Genomic DNA, 18,121 nt, shown 5'->3' with positions numbered 1-18,121 from the left:
GATAAAGCTCTTTTGCCTGGTAATGCATGCTGTTTCTATCTGAGAGACTAGGTTATGATATATTGTGGTCTGTCTGTCTTTTTTTCTTTCTGGCAGAAGGAGTCATAGACAACCTGAAGAAGAAATGGAAAAAAGATCAACTTGGCTTAATGATAGCCAGGAACTGAAAAAAGATGATCAGTCTCAGCTGAAATCAGGTTTTGCAGTTTCAGTACAAAACGTTGCTTCTGGTCATAAAAATCAGTCTGATATGAGCAGGAGAAGAGAGTTTGATGAAGAGTCTTTGGAGAGTTTTAGTAGCATACCTGATCCTGTAGACCCAACTACTGTGACAAAGACATTTAAATCTAGAAAAGCATCAGCGCAAGCAAGCTTGGCATCAAAAGATAAAACACCCAAATCGAAGAACAAGAGGAAGAGTTCTTCTCAGCTAAAAGGCAGAATTAAAAATACTGGTAGGTTGTAAAGTAGTCTTAGATACCATGGCAAACTCAACTTGGATTATAATCATTACTTTCCAGAGAATTAATTCTCCATAAATGGTACCTATAAGAATGAAAATAAGTTATTGAAATATGAATTCATTTTACATAACGTAACTACATAAGGTTTTTTAGTATTTCGGTAAATAAAAAGCATAACTGATTAGGACATCATGATTTGAATGGATAGTGGATGCAGATACACTAAGATTTGGAATAAGGTACCAGGATCTTCCTTTTCATTATGTCTTTATCTTCAAACTGGATGACTTGCTGAAAGATGTGCTTCAGTAAAATACTGAATGAGAAGAGAGGGACAGTACCAGCATGTATACTACTGTTGCAGTCACTGAGGATTTAGTGCTACTGTAAGGCTTCAGTGTACAGAGGAAAATTCTTGGTTAGGAAACTTCATTGGTGTTTTACGTGTTTGAAATTGCCCTTGAACAAATTTTTAAAAGTAATAAAACATTTCGTAAACTTTTTTTTTATTTCTTCCTTTTCATTCTTACTCATTAGGTTATGAAAGTGCAAGCGCTTCTAGCGTGTGTGAACCCTGCAAGAGCAATAAAAGCAGACACTCTGAAGAGGTTGTTCATGCAAAGGTGTTCAGCAAAAGGAATCGGGAACAATTGGAAAAAATAATTAAATACAGTAGATCTACAGAAATGTCTTCAGGTATTCTTTTCTGAATGTCAGTAATTATTTTGTGAACTTCTCTGAGTAAAGGACCTCCACACTTAGTAGCTGGTGTATCATTTAAAAGCAGTGTACTATGACAAGAAGACAATACTGTATATTTAGCATGTGGATTTTGCTTTTTAATTTCTAAGGATGCTGTAAACATAAAAGCGTGTAAAAAGTTGGGTATTGATTGCTTTTGGGTGTTTTCTGTAGATTAGGTACTTGATTACAATAATTTAGAAACAAACCCGTTACTGTAAAACAAAAACCTAGCCAACCAGAAACCTCACCCGTTTGTTGATGTTTTTATGGAAAGTAACTGCAGAACAGATGAAACTTGTTTAGCGTTTAAACTATATCATATACTGCATACGTGTTTTCCTTCTATTCATGCTTAAAGGAGCTCTATCAAATATCATTCAAATTCAATCTTATAACATCACATAAACCCTTACATTTTTGCCATCTGCACTGCTTTTCTTGCGTCTAGATCATAAAAAAATTCTCTTCTGTGTCTTTTTAGGTTCTGCCAGTATCTTTTTGTTTGAAAGATGCAGAAATTTTAGTCATTGTAGCACAATGTACAGCTTTGTCAACGTAGCTGTGTCCACACTAAGAGCTGTTTATTGGTATACGAAATAAACTTCTACAGTTGAGTTCTCACAATAAGCAGCTTTGTTGTGGATTGGATGACTAAGCAGTCTTCCTCCTGCTGTTTTGTATAGACCCTGTCTTTATTTCTGGTGCGCATTTTTGTGTTTATCACTGTCTATCCCCACTTTCCTACAGCGCATGCTAGGAGAATTCTGCAGCAGTCTAACAGAAATGCATGCATTGAAGCGCCAGGTAATGCATTCACTGCTTAGCTTCAACAATGTCCTATTACTTTTTTTGTTTCTTTAGCTTGGGTCCTATAACTCAGACTGTTTAGCAGATGTTCAAAATTAGTACTATTTCACCACCTTCTCTATGAACAAGGCAAGAGAAGTTACTTGTAATTTGCATGAAATGCAATGATACAAATTACTTTGAATTATAATTGTGGAGAATGTGCTTATGTTCTTGGTTAGTCACAATTACAAATAGAAAATATGCAGGTACATTTAAAAGCTATTATTGCATTTTATTAAGGGGGAAGGGAAGCGATTTCTGGTGTCTTATTAAAGGTTGAGAAAGTTTGTCTCTATGCTTAAAAAGACTGGTAAACTATTTGCAGATAATCGAATTGCATAGTAACATTTGCTCTATATGCTAATAACTTCATTAACTTGTATACTAACAAATATGCATCTGTTAAACTAAGCTGAGTTTTCCAAGTTTAACTTTTTTCCATTCAACACTTGCCAAAGTATGTATGTAATGATTTAACTGTTGTGATGCAAGGATAGTCCTTAATTTTCAAAGGAATGGGAGACGTATTAGGGAGCATGTTGTCTTCTCATACATCTGTAATAGGGCTTAAGGGTAGGAGGTTTTATGTGAGCCTCAGAAGAGATATTAGACATGTATGAGAGTGTAAGATTTATGCTTGTGTGGGAGGTGTGGGAAGGAGTGGCTTTCTTGAATTCAGTCTAGAGCTTTCTTAATGTTGTTGCTTGTGTGGCAAAAGTGTGGACTACTTGTATTACATAAACTTGAGACCTTTGGCTGTCTCATTTGAAATGTCTTAAAACTCCATTTTCAGTATTGAATGCCTATTCTGAAAGCAACATTGTGGTGTGTGTGATATTCTCTTTAAGAAAGAATACTTTCTGAAGGTATTGTTCAGAATTGCAAAGAAAATTATTCCAATGAATGCTTTATATTTTATTTCATATATAAACGATTGCATTAAGTATTACTTCGGAATGTTTATATCTTTGTTGCCCTTCAGGAAAGGAGTAAAATTTAAGAAAGCAGCTATATAATGGATTCTACAATGATAGAGGTACGATTGGTGCACCTGTAATGTGCATGTCAAGGACTTAATGAGTTCCTTTTTTCTACAGAAACTGGTAGTGATCTCTCTATGTTTGAAGCTTTGCGAGACACAATTTATTCTGAAGTGGCAACTCTTATTTCTCAAAATGAGTCTCGTCCCCACTTTCTTATTGAACTTTTCCATGAGCTTCAGCTGCTAAATACAGATTACCTGAGGCAAAGGGCTCTATATGCTTTACAGGTATGCACAAAATTTTTGATCCTGTGTATGAATCAAACAAATCTTAGATCCTTTTTTACAGTATAGATTTGCTGTCTTTTCCAGGATATAGTGACCAGACACCTGTCTGAGAACAATGAAAAAGGGAAGTGCACAAAATCACTGAATTCTGCAACATGGATGGCATCAAATTCTGAACTCACTCCCAGTGAAAGCCTTGCTTCTACAGATGATGTAAGTTTTTGAGTTCAGAAGCTAGTTTACTGTCAACTTTTCATATCTTTTCAATTTACATGCATGCTTGTGTACTGAAATATTCATACTAGCAATTGAATTTTTCTAAAATTATTATCAACTCGCACAGCTTCTCTAAACAAAGAAATGCAAGATAATCTTAATGCAAAATGATTAAATATGGTAGGATTCTTGATGCTGGAAACGAGTCATGTGTCAGGGAGGAATAGAACATGGAGAGGGGCATAAATCTGGAAACTGATATTCAAAAATAGCCAAAATTCTCTCGTGAGTAATGTCAGGGCAAGTACTGATGACAAGATTCCCCTAAAAATGTTGCTTTTTGTATTTAAGGAGTCACTGATGCCTCTGTACAGTTTCTTAGATGTTTTATAGTTGAAGTATTTGAAACAAACATGGTAGAATCACTGGGATTTCTATCCTCTAAGTAAGGTTATTCCCCAGTCAGGCAGCCTGGTGACAGGTCTTGATACCACAGCACATGACTGGAAAGAATTGCTGGCTTGTTGACACATCTGTGAGAGGATGGTGCATTCCTGCTTTGTATTCTGTTTGGTGTTTTTTAGGAAACTTTTGGCAAGAACTTTTCTACAGAAGCATGTCAAGATTGTGAACAAAATGATGCAGACAATGGGAGTACTATGTCTACATCTTCAAATTTTGAACCCTTTGCCACTGATGACCTTGGTAGGAATGATGTGATTTAAAATGTTGTTACTCCTTCCTAAAATGCCTGTGATTGTTTACACTTAAACAGTATATCATTCTTTGATTTTTAGTGTGTAATCACATGTTTTGTAAAACAACACTTGGAGAAATTAGCCACTTGTGAAACACTTTGAGTTGATCAAAGTGTGCAACAAAATATTATAATTCAACTACAGTTATACATAGATTTCAAAACTTGCGGCTTTGATTTCATTTTTATCATTGTTTACTTGTCTATCAATTGAAAACTTTATTTAGATTAAAAGGTGTTTTTATTCTAAATATAGGCAACACAGTGATTCACTTAGATCAAGCTTTGGCTAGGATGAGGGAATATGAGCGTATGAAAATTGAAGCTGAAAGTACCCTTGACTCTGAGGGCTGCTCTAGTAATTTTCAGGTTGCTTCTGCTGCTAAATTAGAAGGTATGCACATATATACATATTTTGCTTAGTTTTAGAAAATAATTATTCTAACTATCAAGAATCATTTAATTGGCTGAATTCCTTTCCTCTTCGTTTATATTGAAAACTTCGCAAAGTTTCAAGGATCTTTACATACTTAAGCAAATATGATTTATGTTAAAAAAAAAAAAAAGGAAAATATATGGTTTTGAAATTGGTATTTCTTTAACAGTAATGTTGAATTACTTAAATGTGCATATTTTTTTTTCTAATGAGGTCCAGGTACCAGTGAATGTCTTCCTGTGCCACAGTCAAGTGAAGTTCCTGCTGTTCCATGTCCTCGTATAGATACTCAGCAGCTTGACCGGCAGATTAAAGCAATTATGAAAGAGGTCATTCCTTTTCTGAAGGTAAGAAGTCTTTTCAGTAATGTGTGAATTAGATGAATAGGAAAAGGACCTGCATAACTGCATAGAAGAACATTATTTAAAATTGGTAACTTGCATCTTGGCAACAGCTGCCAATAAATGTGTTAAGTTGCAGACATTGCTGAGGATGAAGTAAGAATTAAATACTCCAACAGAAAGATTCAGTGGAGTTTTTAATAGGAGAAAGAAATGATAAGGTTTCTAGATTGCACAGGGCTGGTGGACTTGACATCAAGAAGAATAGAGATTTTATCTGGAGCTGACCAAATTCAACAGAAATGTTTGAGAATGTATCTATCAGTTTTAATTAAAATTATCTCAGTTCTCTTTGCTAAAAGGCAGCAAATATTTCAGAAGTACAATGTAACGAGATATTTTTGAAGACTAGCTCTCTAAGTTGATTTTTAGCGTTTTCTCCTGTTTACAAATATCTTTAAAGTTGTTGAGAGCTTGTAAACTTCTGTGAATACAGAGAAATATACTTCTTTAAAGCAGGAGAAATAGTCACAGTTCATTCTTTGCAAGGTTAAAGAGTAGAGAAGATTAAGTTGTAAGATGCTTAAGTCATGTCCCTGTTCCCTTTTATAGTATGCGCAGTTTATAAGCTTAGGTTTGTTTAATAAGGTACTTGGTTGATACTAAGTTTAAAAACTGTATATTGTTGACATGCCACAGTCTCAGTGCCTGAAGACTTCTGTTTTGTTTGAAATTTTAAGTAAGCTTACAGCAGTAGATTTCTTAACGTACACTTTAATACACTTGAGTACACAACCACAATATACGAAGATTCTTTGTTTCTCCAAATGTTAAAAGATGGCATGTACTAATGTGTTGGAAAAGTGAGATAAAGCTTTGTGTGACATGGCCGATCAGTCATTAATGAAGTATGCCATCTGCTATAACTGTGTTCCAGCTAGTTTCTTTTGCAAGATGGGTTAGGACCTGTTCATGGAGTGCTGTTCCTTTATTAGACAGGTGTTTTTTTATAAATGAATTTTGGTATTTGAGTTGATGGCTAATTTGTTTTGTGTTTTGTTTTTTTTTTAAAGTGGTAACTAAGCTCATTCTGTGATAATTGTTTAGGAACACATGGATGAAGTATGTTCTTCTCAATTATTGACATCAGTAAGACGTATGGTCTTGACTCTAACACAACAGAACGATGAAAGTAAAGAATTTGTGAAGTTCTTTCATAAGCAGCTTGGCAGTATACTTCAGGTTAGTAGTTTTTCACTGTTGTTTTGCAACACTATTACAACTTGGGTAATGAGCAACTGATAAACCAGCTTCCCTGAAGTTATAATTTACAACTTCTTCAGCTTTGATACAGCAGTGAGCCTTGTTTCCTAAAATTATAACTTTACCATTCATGGAACTTCTTTCCTGGGACTGCCAGATAGTGAGAAGTGTATCTCTTGCCTGTGGCTGTTTTCAAGGAGAGGTCTGGTGATGCTCTTCGTGGACATTTTGTGTAAATTTCTGAAAATTGATAGGCTGCTCTTTTTTTTTTTTAGCATAGAGTTTAAATCAGTAACTTGGTAAGTTCTGTGTTATGTGACTAGAGATTCTAATTAAAACCTGTTTAAGACACTAAACCATATCTTAAAAAAGGTACAAGCTATTATATACCGAACTAATTTTGAGTTATTAGAAATATGAAAATATTTAGTCTTTGAAGTTTGAAAGCCTGTTTCAAAAACTGAAGAATTATTTCTCTTCACAGGATTCACTGGCGAAATTTGCGGGTAGAAAATTAAAAGACTGTGGAGAGGATCTTCTTGTGGAGATCTCTGAAGTATTATTTAATGAATTAGCCTTTTTTAAACTCATGCAAGACTTGGACAACAACAGTATTTCTGTAAAGCAGAGATGTAAAAGAAAAGTAGAAACTACTGAAGTGATACAGTCTTATGCTAAAGAGGTTTGTTTTATTATATTTTTGAAAAATGTAGCTTTTCTGAGTTTCTTAAATATCTGTATTCCTAAACTACTTTGATTAGCTTAGTTCATATGTCGTATATGATTTTTTTTACAAATTACTGCTGTGTAATCACAGTATTGCTTGTATAGAAGCATGAACTAGTTTTTCTCAATAAGGGAGATGTCCTGTATTATAGATGAGTGTCTGTTACAGATATTTAATTTTGTAGAGTTTGTTGGTAATTCAGAGGAAATGTGTTTTAGTGGTTTCATATATGCGCCTAGGAAGGAATAGTAAAGTGTTAAAGTAGTATTAATATCTGGGGCCATTGAGGAGTAGTTGTGGCTTAACCCCAGTAGGCAGCTAAGCACCTCAGCCACTTCCTCACTCCCCTGCGGTGGGATGGGGGAGAGAACTGGAAGGGTAAAAGTGAGAAAACTCATGGGTTGAGATAAAGACAGTTTAATAGGTAAAGCAAAAGCTGTGTGTGCAAGCAAAGCAAAGCAAGGAATTCACTCACTACTTCCTGTTGGCAGGGAAATGTTCAGCCATCTCCAGGAAAGCAGGGCTCCATCATGTGTTACTTGGGAAGACAAATGCCATCACTCTGCACGTTACCCCCTTCCTCCTTCTTCCCCCAACTTTATATGCTAAGCATGACATCATATGGTCTGGAATATCCTTTTGGTCAGTTGGGGTCAGCTGTCCCAGCTGTGTCCCCTCCCAACTTCTTGTACCCCCCCAGCCTACTCGCTGGTGGGGCGGTGTGAGCAGCAGAAAAGTCCTTGGTGCTGTGTAAGTGCTGCTCAGCAATAATGAAAGCATCCCTCTGTTACTAACACTGTTTTCAGCACAAATCCAAAACATAGCCACATACAAGTTGCTATGAAGAAAATTAATTCTATCCCAGCTAAATATTTTGACATATGGGGGTCAGTTTTCCTTGCAGTAGCTTAGTTAGGCACCATCTTTACCTGATTTGAATAAGTCCTATGAAGTCATCAAATAGTTGGCTTGTTGGCATATATAGAAAATATCACTTTCTAGACTTGGAGTATAAAATTATATATAAACTTTTCAGAAATATTTGAGACTGTAGTACATATTCTGCTGTAACAAAGCAAGTTTTGGTTGGTTTTCGCACCACTTACATTGTTAAAGACATTGCATCACCATTTTTAATTTTAGTGAAGTTTTTAGGAATGTAGCTCTTTTTAGTTATATGAACTGTTTACAAAACAAACACTAAAACAGGTCATGTTTGTATACTTAAATCAGTCAGGAATCTCAGTGTTTCTTCTTGTATAGTATAGTTACAACTTCAGTGTCCTTTCAGGTTTCTTTTAGAAACACAAATACCAAAGCAAACCCTTAACTCATTTTAAAATGTCAATGGAAGATATTTTGTGAATCTGTCATAACATCCTATAAGTAGTTTTAAGCATATCGTCAGCTATATTTCAAGATAGTTCAATTTAGATATACCAGTAATATGGCTAGTATGAGAAAGACTGCAGAGTGCCTTGTAAAGAGGGCAGAGAAACACTCTGAATCCAGAAGGATTTGAACATGACTTATTATTTTATCTGAAGTTGCTCGTTGGATCTTTGTTACATAAAGGAATGGTTAGATCTGACATTCCTTCTCTCCTGGAAGACAGAGAATTAGGGTTAAGGTCAACATTTGCCTTGTTGCTGTGGCAGCAGTTCAGATTGAACAGAGCCAGAGATGAGCCGGAACTGTTGAGTCCTGGTTACTTTGTACAGTCTTGCACAATTATCTCTATATGGTCTTCTCACATCTTTCAACTGGCATCCCGATGCAGGCACATCTGATCTTGCTCGATTTTGTGGCTGTCCTGAGGGGCCAGTAGGCTAAATGGTTTTAGATTCCACGCTGAAAGACACAGCACTCTGTCTTGACCAGAGCTGGTATATCTAATTCTATATGTTAAATATGATTCAACCACAGACTGGAGAATTAGCCCATGTAAACATAATTGTTTAAATAAAAAGGGCTAGCACAGTTTTTTGTAAAGTTTTGCAACTCTAAAATTTTCAAGACATCTGCGTAAACATATCTTGTAGTATAGAAGTCCCTGTGACTTACTGCTGTTTTGAGATAGCAATTCTTGGTGAGATTGGCATTTCAGCCAGGCTTTCATGAAGCCCTAGTTTGGTTCAGTATTTCAGTTATTTCAGTTTAGAATTGAAGACAGTTTGTGTTTCTTCTAGGCAAAAAAAGGTCTCCAGGTGGATGTTTGTTCATCTGCTGAAGATGTCGATGAGGACAAAGTATGTTTATGCTTCTCAACTGTCTTTATTCCTCAGATAATTTCACAGTTCACTTAGTCTGTTTTCTGTCATATAAATCCAATATCTGTAAGCAGCCCATTTCCTAGTGTTCGTAAATTTATTAAACATCATGGGGTTTACCTCCTTTCTGTTATTTTCAGTGATTTACTTTATCAAAGTAACAAAGTAAATTATAATTTCCCTTTTTAATTTGAATTGATGGTCTGGGAAATGACTACCAAAAAATCTGCCTTCATCAATAAGTCTTTGTTATATGCATTCAGTAAACATGACTTGGGTACCAGTTCCTTGGTTGCTTTTGTTTTTATTCCTGTTTCTGCTGCAGAACCATTACCAGCATAAAGACTATTTGATGTATTTCTTTCAAAATATTATGTTGTTAACCTTTCAAGAAGTGCATTCAGTTCAACAAAGATAGTATTAAAGATGCTTTTCTATTTATTGTTGGTGACCTTCATGTGGAGTGAGCTTTGCTTTAGGACTGACAATTTGAAAGTCTAAAAAGAGCAAAGTTTATGTTGAATGCTATGCAACTGAAATGGAATAATTTGTGATACTCGCTAAGCAAATTTAGGGTAGGATCTTGCTTTTCCTTTTCGTATTAATTTTCTGTATTTTAAAGAAAAAAGAAAAGACCTGTTCTGAAGGTGTTTATTGTGGGATTTGGTCTGGGGCTATTGCCTGTATTCTCGGCTCACCATTGTAGTCATTCATTGAAAAAGTAAATAACAAGGACAGTTTAACTATTTTTAGCAATTAACATTTTCTTTTTTTAATGGTATGGAATAAGTTAGTTTACTTTTCATCTTAAGGAGAAGGCAGATGTTCTGAGTTGGGAGACATGGTACTTGAGGTCCTCAGAGTCAAAGTCTGTGTGTGCTCCAAGTATTAAATGTTAGTGCCCAAAGGTTTTCCCTTTTCTCTTTTAGTTTGTTTTGAAAAAACACTAAAATAATTGTTTGGGGAGAGGGGTTGTGTATGAAGTTTTGTATTTACTGCTGGAATGTTCAGCTTTTTCCAGCCAAGAGAAAGATATAGGTAGTGTGCTAACTAGAATGTTGAATGCTTTCCTAAATGGGCATAGGCATATGTGTAGGCATGTATGGGCATAGAGTCAGTGCTTTCTTCTAGGGTGTAGAGCTTCTGTCACACTGCTTTGGAAGTAAGAGTGGGAAGCTGTATATCACTTGTTATGGTTGCTGTAGTACAGAAGAGTACTTTCAAGATTTGGACCCAAACTCAGGGCTTTACTTGGGGTTCCCACAGGCTGAGGAGAATTTTCTCACTCAAGGTATTTAGCAAATCATTAAGCAGAGAAACTGCTGAGAAGCTATTACTAAAGAAATGAGAACCTGCAGTTGGGAATATTTGTAATTTTTACTAGAGATCATCTAGGAGAAGCAGGGAAGTCACTAGAATGTAATAATGCAGGTGTGTCTTTCTTCCTCCTGATAATGACAAATCTAATTTAAAGAAAATTTTTTTAAGCTAGCATGCTGATCAGTGAACCTTTTCAGATAATGAAATACTCAGTTACGATGTTCTTGATAGCTGTGTCTGAACAGTGCATGATCTCTTATAGTAGGTTCTGATGCTCTGTTTCAGGATTAGCTTTGCAGTATTCATTGCAAGGCCTTAAGAACTGCTTAAACATTAATTTTTAGTCTGTAGATTTGTTTGTTTTGGAGAAACAAAGGTGACTTCTTGATGCAGAAACTAAAACTTAATCTTCAGATAAACAAACATGAATACAATATTCCTTGTTTACCTAGGACAAGGATGAGACTGAAACTGTTAAACAAGTACAGGACTCAGAAATGTATGATGGTAATGGAGTTCCTGAAAGTATTAGGTCTGATGTGTCTGATCAAGAGGAAGATGAGGAAAGTGAAAGTGGTCCACTGGCAATAAGTAAGTGATTTTTATATAGCTCATTTTTAAATGCTTACACTGTAGTTTTGACCAACTAATTTTACAACAGGATTTGCATGAAGTACTGCTGTGTAACACCGTCTCTCCCTTATTTTCTAGTCAGTTCTTTTCCAGCTAAAATTTTCCAGTATGTATTTACTAGTATTGTGTCAAGGGTTAAACATTCCAATTAGAGGAGCTTTTTCTCTTTGTAATCAGTAGATCTGTAAAAACATGTTAGAATCAGATTCATTGTTTAAGTTACATAACCTGTCTCAGCTAAACTTGAAGTTTCTCAACGTTTAACCTGAATGATGTGGAACCTGCTGAAATTTTATGCAGTTTTTCATTTAAATGATCTATTTTTTTTATGTGCTTCTACTTAAGCTCACATATTTTTAATAATTATTTTTGTCCTGTTTGTTCCCTTACACCAACTGCTCATGGCTTGGTTTCCCCTATATTTACATTCTTCACACCAACCTGTTTAATAACTTAGATATTTCACACCAGCACAGTGGTGTTTGTTCATAATATAGCTTATGTGGAGCATATGAATCTTAGAAAGTTAAGTCATCACTGTATCTTAATTTCAAAGAATGTTTTGAAGAAAGAGTTGTGACTGATCATTGCAGTAAATTCCCAAGAGGGACTTTGGATTTTGCAGCCTGACTTTTACTCTGTCAGGCTCTGTCAATATGTAAATCCAATATGAAGGTGGTTTTACATTGATTTGCCTTCAGGTTTGTCAAAAGCAGAAACCCAAGCTCTGACTAACTACGGCAGTGGAGAAGATGAGAATGAAGATGAAGAAATAGAATTTGAGGAAGGACCTGTTGATGTGCAGACATCACTACAAGCCAGCAGTGAAACAACAACTGAAAATGAACAGGTATCACCAAAGCTGTAAATGCAGAGCAAACCTAAGCCAGTGCACAGCTTTTCAGTACATATGTGTATGTACCTCAGTTTTTCTTGTTGTGCTGTTTTCATACTAATGAAAATAGGAGAATGATACAAGAAATTACATGAAAGCAATAGCTGCTACATGCAAAATGTAGCATTCCCCACCTGAATTTATTATTGGTATAATTGATGCCAAAATAGACAAAACTAATGTTTAAATCTGATGTTGGGGAGAGAAAATGTCAAGCTGTAGTAGAAAAGATAAACTTTCAAATAACATTCATGTTTTAAACTGTTAACTGGTTCTTCCTCTGTTTGCTGACATCAAGTCATAATGGGGCTTTACCTTTGCAGAAGCTATTGACTCTTGTATTCTAGCATGTCTTTGATTTGTCTTTCCTCTTTATTGTATAATGATTTTTCTAGAATAATGGTGAAATGTTATTGGCTGCTATTGTCATTTCACTGTTAGTTTCCTTAAAAACATTTGGATGTGTGTGACTGTTGTGGTTTAACCCTGGCCAGCAACTAAGCACCACACAGCTGTTCTATCAGTCCCCCTCCTCAGCTGGACAGGGGAGAGAAAATATAACAAAAGGCTCATGAGTTGACATAAGGACAGAGAGACCACTCAACCAATTACCATCATGGGCAAAACAGACCCGACTTGGGGAATATTAATTTATTGCCAATCAAACCAGAGTAGGGTAATGAGAAATAACCCCAAATTTCAAAACACCTTCCCACCACTCATCCCTTCTTCCCGGGCACAACTTCACTCCCGATTCTCTACCTCCTCCCTGCCAGCAGCACAGGGGGATGGGAAATGGAGGTTGTGGTTAGTTCATCACATGTTGTCTCTGCTGCTCCTTCCTCCTCAGGGGCAGGACTCCTCACACTCCACCAGTCTGAGGTCCCTCCCGTGGGAGAGTCCTCCGTGAACTTCTCCAGAGTCTTTCCCATGGGCTGCAGTTCTTCATGAACTGCTCCAGTGTGGGTCCCTTCCCACAGGCTGCAGTCCTTCAGGCACAGACTGCTCCAGTCTGGGTCCCCCATGGGGTCAAGTCCTGCCAGCAAACCTGCTCCAGCATGGGCTCCTCTTTTCACGGGGCCACAGGTCCTGCCAGGAGCCTGCTCCAGTGCAGGCTTCCCATGGGGTCACAGCCTCCTTCAGGCATCCATCTGCTCCGACATGGGGTCCTCCCTAGGCTGCAGGTGGATACCTGCTCCACCGTGGACCTCCATGGGCTGCAGGGGGACAGCCTGCCTCACCATGGTCTTCAACATGGGCTGCAGGGGAATCTCCGCTCCAGTGCCTGGAGCATCTCCTCCCCATCCTGCTTCACTGACCTTGGGGTCTGCAGGGCTGTTTCTTACATGTTCTCAATCCTCTCTCCAGCTGCAGTTTCTGTGCCCCAGCAACTTTTTTCCCCTTGTTAAATATGTTACCTCAGAGGCGCTACCACTGTCTCTGATGGGCTCGGCCTTGGCCAGTGGCAGGTCCGTCTTGGAGCTGGCTGGCATTGGCTCTTGTTGGATGTGGGGGAAGCTTCTAGCAGCTTCTCACAAAAACCACCCCTGTGGGCCTCCCGCTACCAAAACCTTGCTATGCAGACCCAATACAGTGAGCTGGTTCTGGAGACTTGTCAATTCTTTACATTTCAGTAAATAAGATTGACTTCTGAATCTCTTGAAACGTTGGTTTACTCAACAGCTATTAACATTAGGCAAGGATGTAACTGGAACATTTTACTTCAAAGGCTTGAACAACAGATCTTTTCAGTGGAACCAAAGAGTTTACCTGGGAACTACTATAGTGAAAAGAAAATGAAATATGCAGATAAAACACATATCAGTGTTAATAGTTTTTTAAAGTGTTGTGCACTGACTGGCTGATGAATAGCAAGTAGAACTTGCTGTCTTTATTTCAAACTCATGAAAAGACAGAAACATGGAGCAAGTGTACAGTGTGTTTCTAGTTAGCAAGGAAGAGTAAATTAGCCAATAAGCTATGAAGGTGATAGTAGAATTTGTTCTAACTTGTTTTCATGTTCCCCAATAGAATTCAAACCAAGAATTGAGTAAGACAAAAAGCAGTGAGATTTTGTCATCAGAACAAGAATCTGTTAAAGGTAAGCCCCATATGCAGTAACTGAGAGATATGACTTTCCATGCTGTGAGAGTTCTTGGACAGTGCCAGTTTACTGGGCTGGGTTTTTTTTTTCATGGAACCATATCAATTGACTAGACATATCTGTGTTGATATAGACACAGCAAACCTTTTAATGACGAAACCTGGAATAATCTTACCCAGGTAGATGTGGTTTTGATGCTTGACAATAGCATGAATTTCAGTTGATTGTTGCAGCCCTTGGCACACAACTGTAGCAGAGTTAATTTGTCTGTTATAGTATTTTGATATTTAGATTTAGTAGGTACTTGCTTTTTCTGCTACTACCATTTACTAGCATTTGAAATCACTTTAAAATATAAAGACTTCTTTCTGTGAGTAATGCTGTGTTGTAAGTGATTATAGACTGTGAAATCATTTCTGTCAAAAGACAAACACTGCTGGGTGGTATGAATGTTACTTCTAATCTAACTGTTGTTACCACCTTCTTTTCCTGTGTTTTTCTGTTGCAAATAGTGGTTTTGTTCTTGGTCTTTTTTCATATACTAAAACTAGTACTGAGTAGATTCTGTGTTGCCAAAAGAACGTGGCAAAATGTTAAGCAATTTACTGTTCTGTATTGTATCTCCTTATACATAGAATGAATATTTTACAGTAGGTCATATAGTTCTGAAAGTTGTTTTTTGTTTTGTTTTGTGTTTTTTTAAAAAGAACCTGTATCAATTCAGAAATTTTTTAAGTCACATACTGTCTTGTGATAATTGCTGATACTTAAGTGTATGAGAGTACAAATAACTGATGCTTTTCTTCAATCAGCTTTGTGTTGATCTGAGAGACTATAATTCACTTTTATTGCTCTTTTGTAGCTTTGGATCATAATTTGTAAAAAAATAATAATCTGGGATTTTCGTATGCCTGGAATCTTTTACTATCTCTACCTAGTTAAAATGTAGCTTTGTGGTTTTAGGTGAACAAGAAGCTACAATGTTGCCTCATTACCTCAATGTCATGGAGAAGACACCACCTTTAACAGTCAGTACCCCAGAATCCTTTATAACAGCCAGTATGAAAACAGAAGAATCAAGTTCATCGTTACCAGTAAATGAAACTCAAACACTAGATACGTGTGTAGGAAACAAATCTGCTGCAAGTTCTGAAAGCTCCATGGCTGGCAGCCCCGATACGGAGTCACCTGTGTTGGTGAATGAATATGTGCGTGTATTTCAGTTAAGATACATCCAAGAGAAATGAGAAGCTTTTTGATTTCAGGGTTATTTCTAGTTTCTACTGTTCAGTTTTCATCTGCAAATTTGATATTTGCATTTTTTTTAATGCACTTTATTACAATAGTCAAAAATCTAGTTTTGGAGTGAAAATAAAACAAACTAGCACTGTTCTCTTAAATGTCAACTGTTTTTATTAACAGGAAGCTGGTTCTGGAAATGTCAGTCAAAAATCTGATGAAGATGACTTTGTGAAAGTTGAAGACTTGCCCCTTAAACTTGCAGTATATTCAGAGGTATTTTGCTATTGTTCGTTGGGTGGTTGTTTAGAAGCGCACACCCTAAATATCTTAATCTAGATAGCAATAAGAATTATCCTGAATTTTGAGTTTCACTTTATCTGTTACAAAGGCAGATTTAATGAAGAAAATGGCAACAGAAGCTCAAACCAACAGTTTGTCTGATGAATTACTGGATGGAGGCGGAGCTCAAGATCAAGAATTAGTAGGAGATGCCCAAACTTTGAAAGAACCTGGTAAAGATTATTTTCTAAATCCTCTATACCTATTGGAAAAACACTCTGGAATGGCATAGAATTTAAATATCTTTTTATCATGGAAGTAAGCAGTTACTGTGGTGCTGAAAGAATATCCTTTTTTTGTTATTATGCATTTGAAAATGATATATTGATACGAAGAGATTTTTGCCTTTCATATTCCTTCGTATATACTTCTGTTAGATTCTGTGGCTAATAAAGTCATAAAAATTAACATATGTAAAATGTATGTTGTAGTGTAGTGGTTTTGAAACTTATTAAAATGGAATAATATTTTTGTTATTACACAAGCGTGGGTTTAATAATACTGTAAATTCTAATTGCTATTATCCGATTTAATAATGCTTAATATAATTTGCTGAGAGACCGCTTAGTGTTTTTGTAATAGAAAAGTTCAAGAGACTTTTCAGAGGAGTAGAGTAAAATATCTCTTCAGGGAAAAGAAAATTATTTTTTGTATGAAGCACACCATGAGGCAGAAAAAACTTTCAGTGTGTGTGACAGCAGTAAAAATTTGTCACTTTCATGAAACAGTATTTATGGAGCTACAAAAACTTAATGGTAATGCGGGTCAAAAACTTCTCTCTTTTAATGTAATGTTCATATTGTTACGCAAGTTATGGTGTTAGAGGCTTATCTTCTATTGTTAGGCTTGTAGTTTTCCAGTGGAGGGTATATAATGGCATATATATATATATATATATATATAAATGCATGAACTGGGTATTCTGATGGTGGTAGTTTTCTGCTAGTGTAGCTAGTTTCCAGTTCTCAAACAGTATAAGCTGATGAAAATGCTTTTTTTTTTTTTTTTTTAATGCATTTGCAGTGACAGCAAAGGATTTTCCAGAATAGAGGGTGAAGGAAGGTGTGTCTTCCCTTCCATTTCAGTCACTGCCCATCACCATTCTGCTTATCATAGCTATGCTAGCAGAAGTCTGTTATGTCAGTTTGGTGAATACTGATGCATATGCCTGGTGTGGGAACAGTCTGGCAAAGAACACCATGCCACACAAAATTGGTAGCTAGCAACTAAGCCATTCATCTGTGTATGGGAGATGGCTGTAGCTGTTCAAGTAAGCCATGGCTCAGAATGCTTATGAAAAGAGTAGGGGATGAAATATTTCATCAAGGTGCTTTAAGGGATACTTACAAGGAGCTGAAATGTGGTCAAGAGCTGTGTTTGATCCATTGTAGCTGTTAGAGAATAATGAGTATACTCTTATTTTACAGAAACTTTTGGAGGTCAAAGTGCATGAGAATAACCTGAAGATATATCTGCATTTATAAACTCCATGTATACAAATGCATATGGAAGATCAGCACTAATTTCCCAGAATTCTGGAAGTGTATAAAAATGTAAAATTTTGACACACTGCCTCTTAGGATAGGTATGCTCACTTCTGCCTGTGGCAGTCGGAACAGCTGGAACTGAATCATCTTCTAATTCAGTTTTGCTGCACTGTTCTTCTTCTGTCTTAATCTTTTTTTTTATTTTTTATTGTGACTTGTTTAGTAATTTTAAAATTGTTCAAAATGGTAGTTTTAAATAAAGTTTGGACTTGTCTGTAAATTTGTCTTTTGAAAAACTTTCCTCTGGCTTACAAAATGGTATGCAGATTGTGTTGTTGGAAGTTAACTGACTTTAAGTGTTGGCATGCTTGTAGCAGTTTGTTACTCCTCTTCAGAGAAACACTGCTACTTTTCCTGGGACATGAATCTCTTGTCCCACTAAGTTTCTCCATCCCCTACAAATATGAGTATAGAATAGAGTATAGCTGGTCTGTGGAAAAAAAAAAAGTTCCTGTTCATGGCCTTGTGGAATTTGTTTCTACCAGCACATTTATCTGAGGTGAAGTAAATACCCTAGGTTTGTAGTTAACTGCAGAAAGCATTTGTATTTTTCTGCATATTCTGTTCCATACTTTCAATGTGCAAAGGGATAAACCTGTCTGGAAATTTTAGTATCCTCTCACAGGTAATACTTAAAATTGCTGCAATTGAAAGCCTGTAGAATCTGTTCCTGAAGTATTTTGACTTTGTGAAGAGTTTTCATG

The 18,121-nt window shown here is 36.4% G+C and overlaps 1 protein-coding gene across 20 annotated transcripts in view; it reads left to right on the top strand.

The window, feature by feature from the left end:
• Positions 1-17,637, top strand: part of PCM1 (pericentriolar material 1) — a 45,612-nt gene extending 27,975 nt beyond the window's left edge. For 7 of the 20 annotated variants that reach the window (XM_049797749.1, XM_049797674.1, XM_049797757.1 and 4 more), the window contains 18 exons: positions 97-455; positions 1,002-1,160; positions 1,956-2,012; positions 3,155-3,327; positions 3,412-3,540; positions 4,128-4,248; positions 4,557-4,694; positions 4,950-5,083; positions 6,185-6,319; positions 6,825-7,022; positions 9,257-9,316; positions 11,110-11,248; positions 11,992-12,140; positions 14,217-14,286; positions 15,253-15,497; positions 15,712-15,804; positions 15,920-16,043; positions 17,298-17,637. In XM_049797749.1, the coding sequence (XP_049653706.1) occupies positions 97-455; positions 1,002-1,160; positions 1,956-2,012; positions 3,155-3,327; positions 3,412-3,540; positions 4,128-4,248; positions 4,557-4,694; positions 4,950-5,083; positions 6,185-6,319; positions 6,825-7,022; positions 9,257-9,316; positions 11,110-11,248; positions 11,992-12,140; positions 14,217-14,286; positions 15,253-15,497; positions 15,712-15,804; positions 15,920-16,043; positions 17,298-17,323 (2,509 nt within the window). In that variant the 3' untranslated portion in view covers positions 17,324-17,637. The remainder of the gene's footprint in view (positions 1-96; positions 456-1,001; positions 1,161-1,955; positions 2,013-3,154; positions 3,328-3,411; positions 3,541-4,127; positions 4,249-4,556; positions 4,695-4,949; positions 5,084-6,184; positions 6,320-6,824; positions 7,023-9,256; positions 9,317-11,109; positions 11,249-11,991; positions 12,141-14,216; positions 14,287-15,252; positions 15,498-15,711; positions 15,805-15,919; positions 16,044-17,297) is intronic. The other 13 variants (XM_049797780.1, XM_049797714.1, XM_049797694.1 and 10 more) reach the window with 10 other exon arrangements.
• Positions 17,638-18,121: the final 484 nt, after the last annotated feature.

The sequence above is a fragment of the Accipiter gentilis genome, chromosome 3 (genome assembly GCF_929443795.1).
Source record: "Accipiter gentilis chromosome 3, bAccGen1.1, whole genome shotgun sequence".
Classification (NCBI taxonomy): Eukaryota; Metazoa; Chordata; class Aves; order Accipitriformes; family Accipitridae; genus Astur; species Astur gentilis.
Note: the sequence above shows the minus strand (reverse complement) of the source record. Positions and strands in the feature narration are given on the sequence as shown.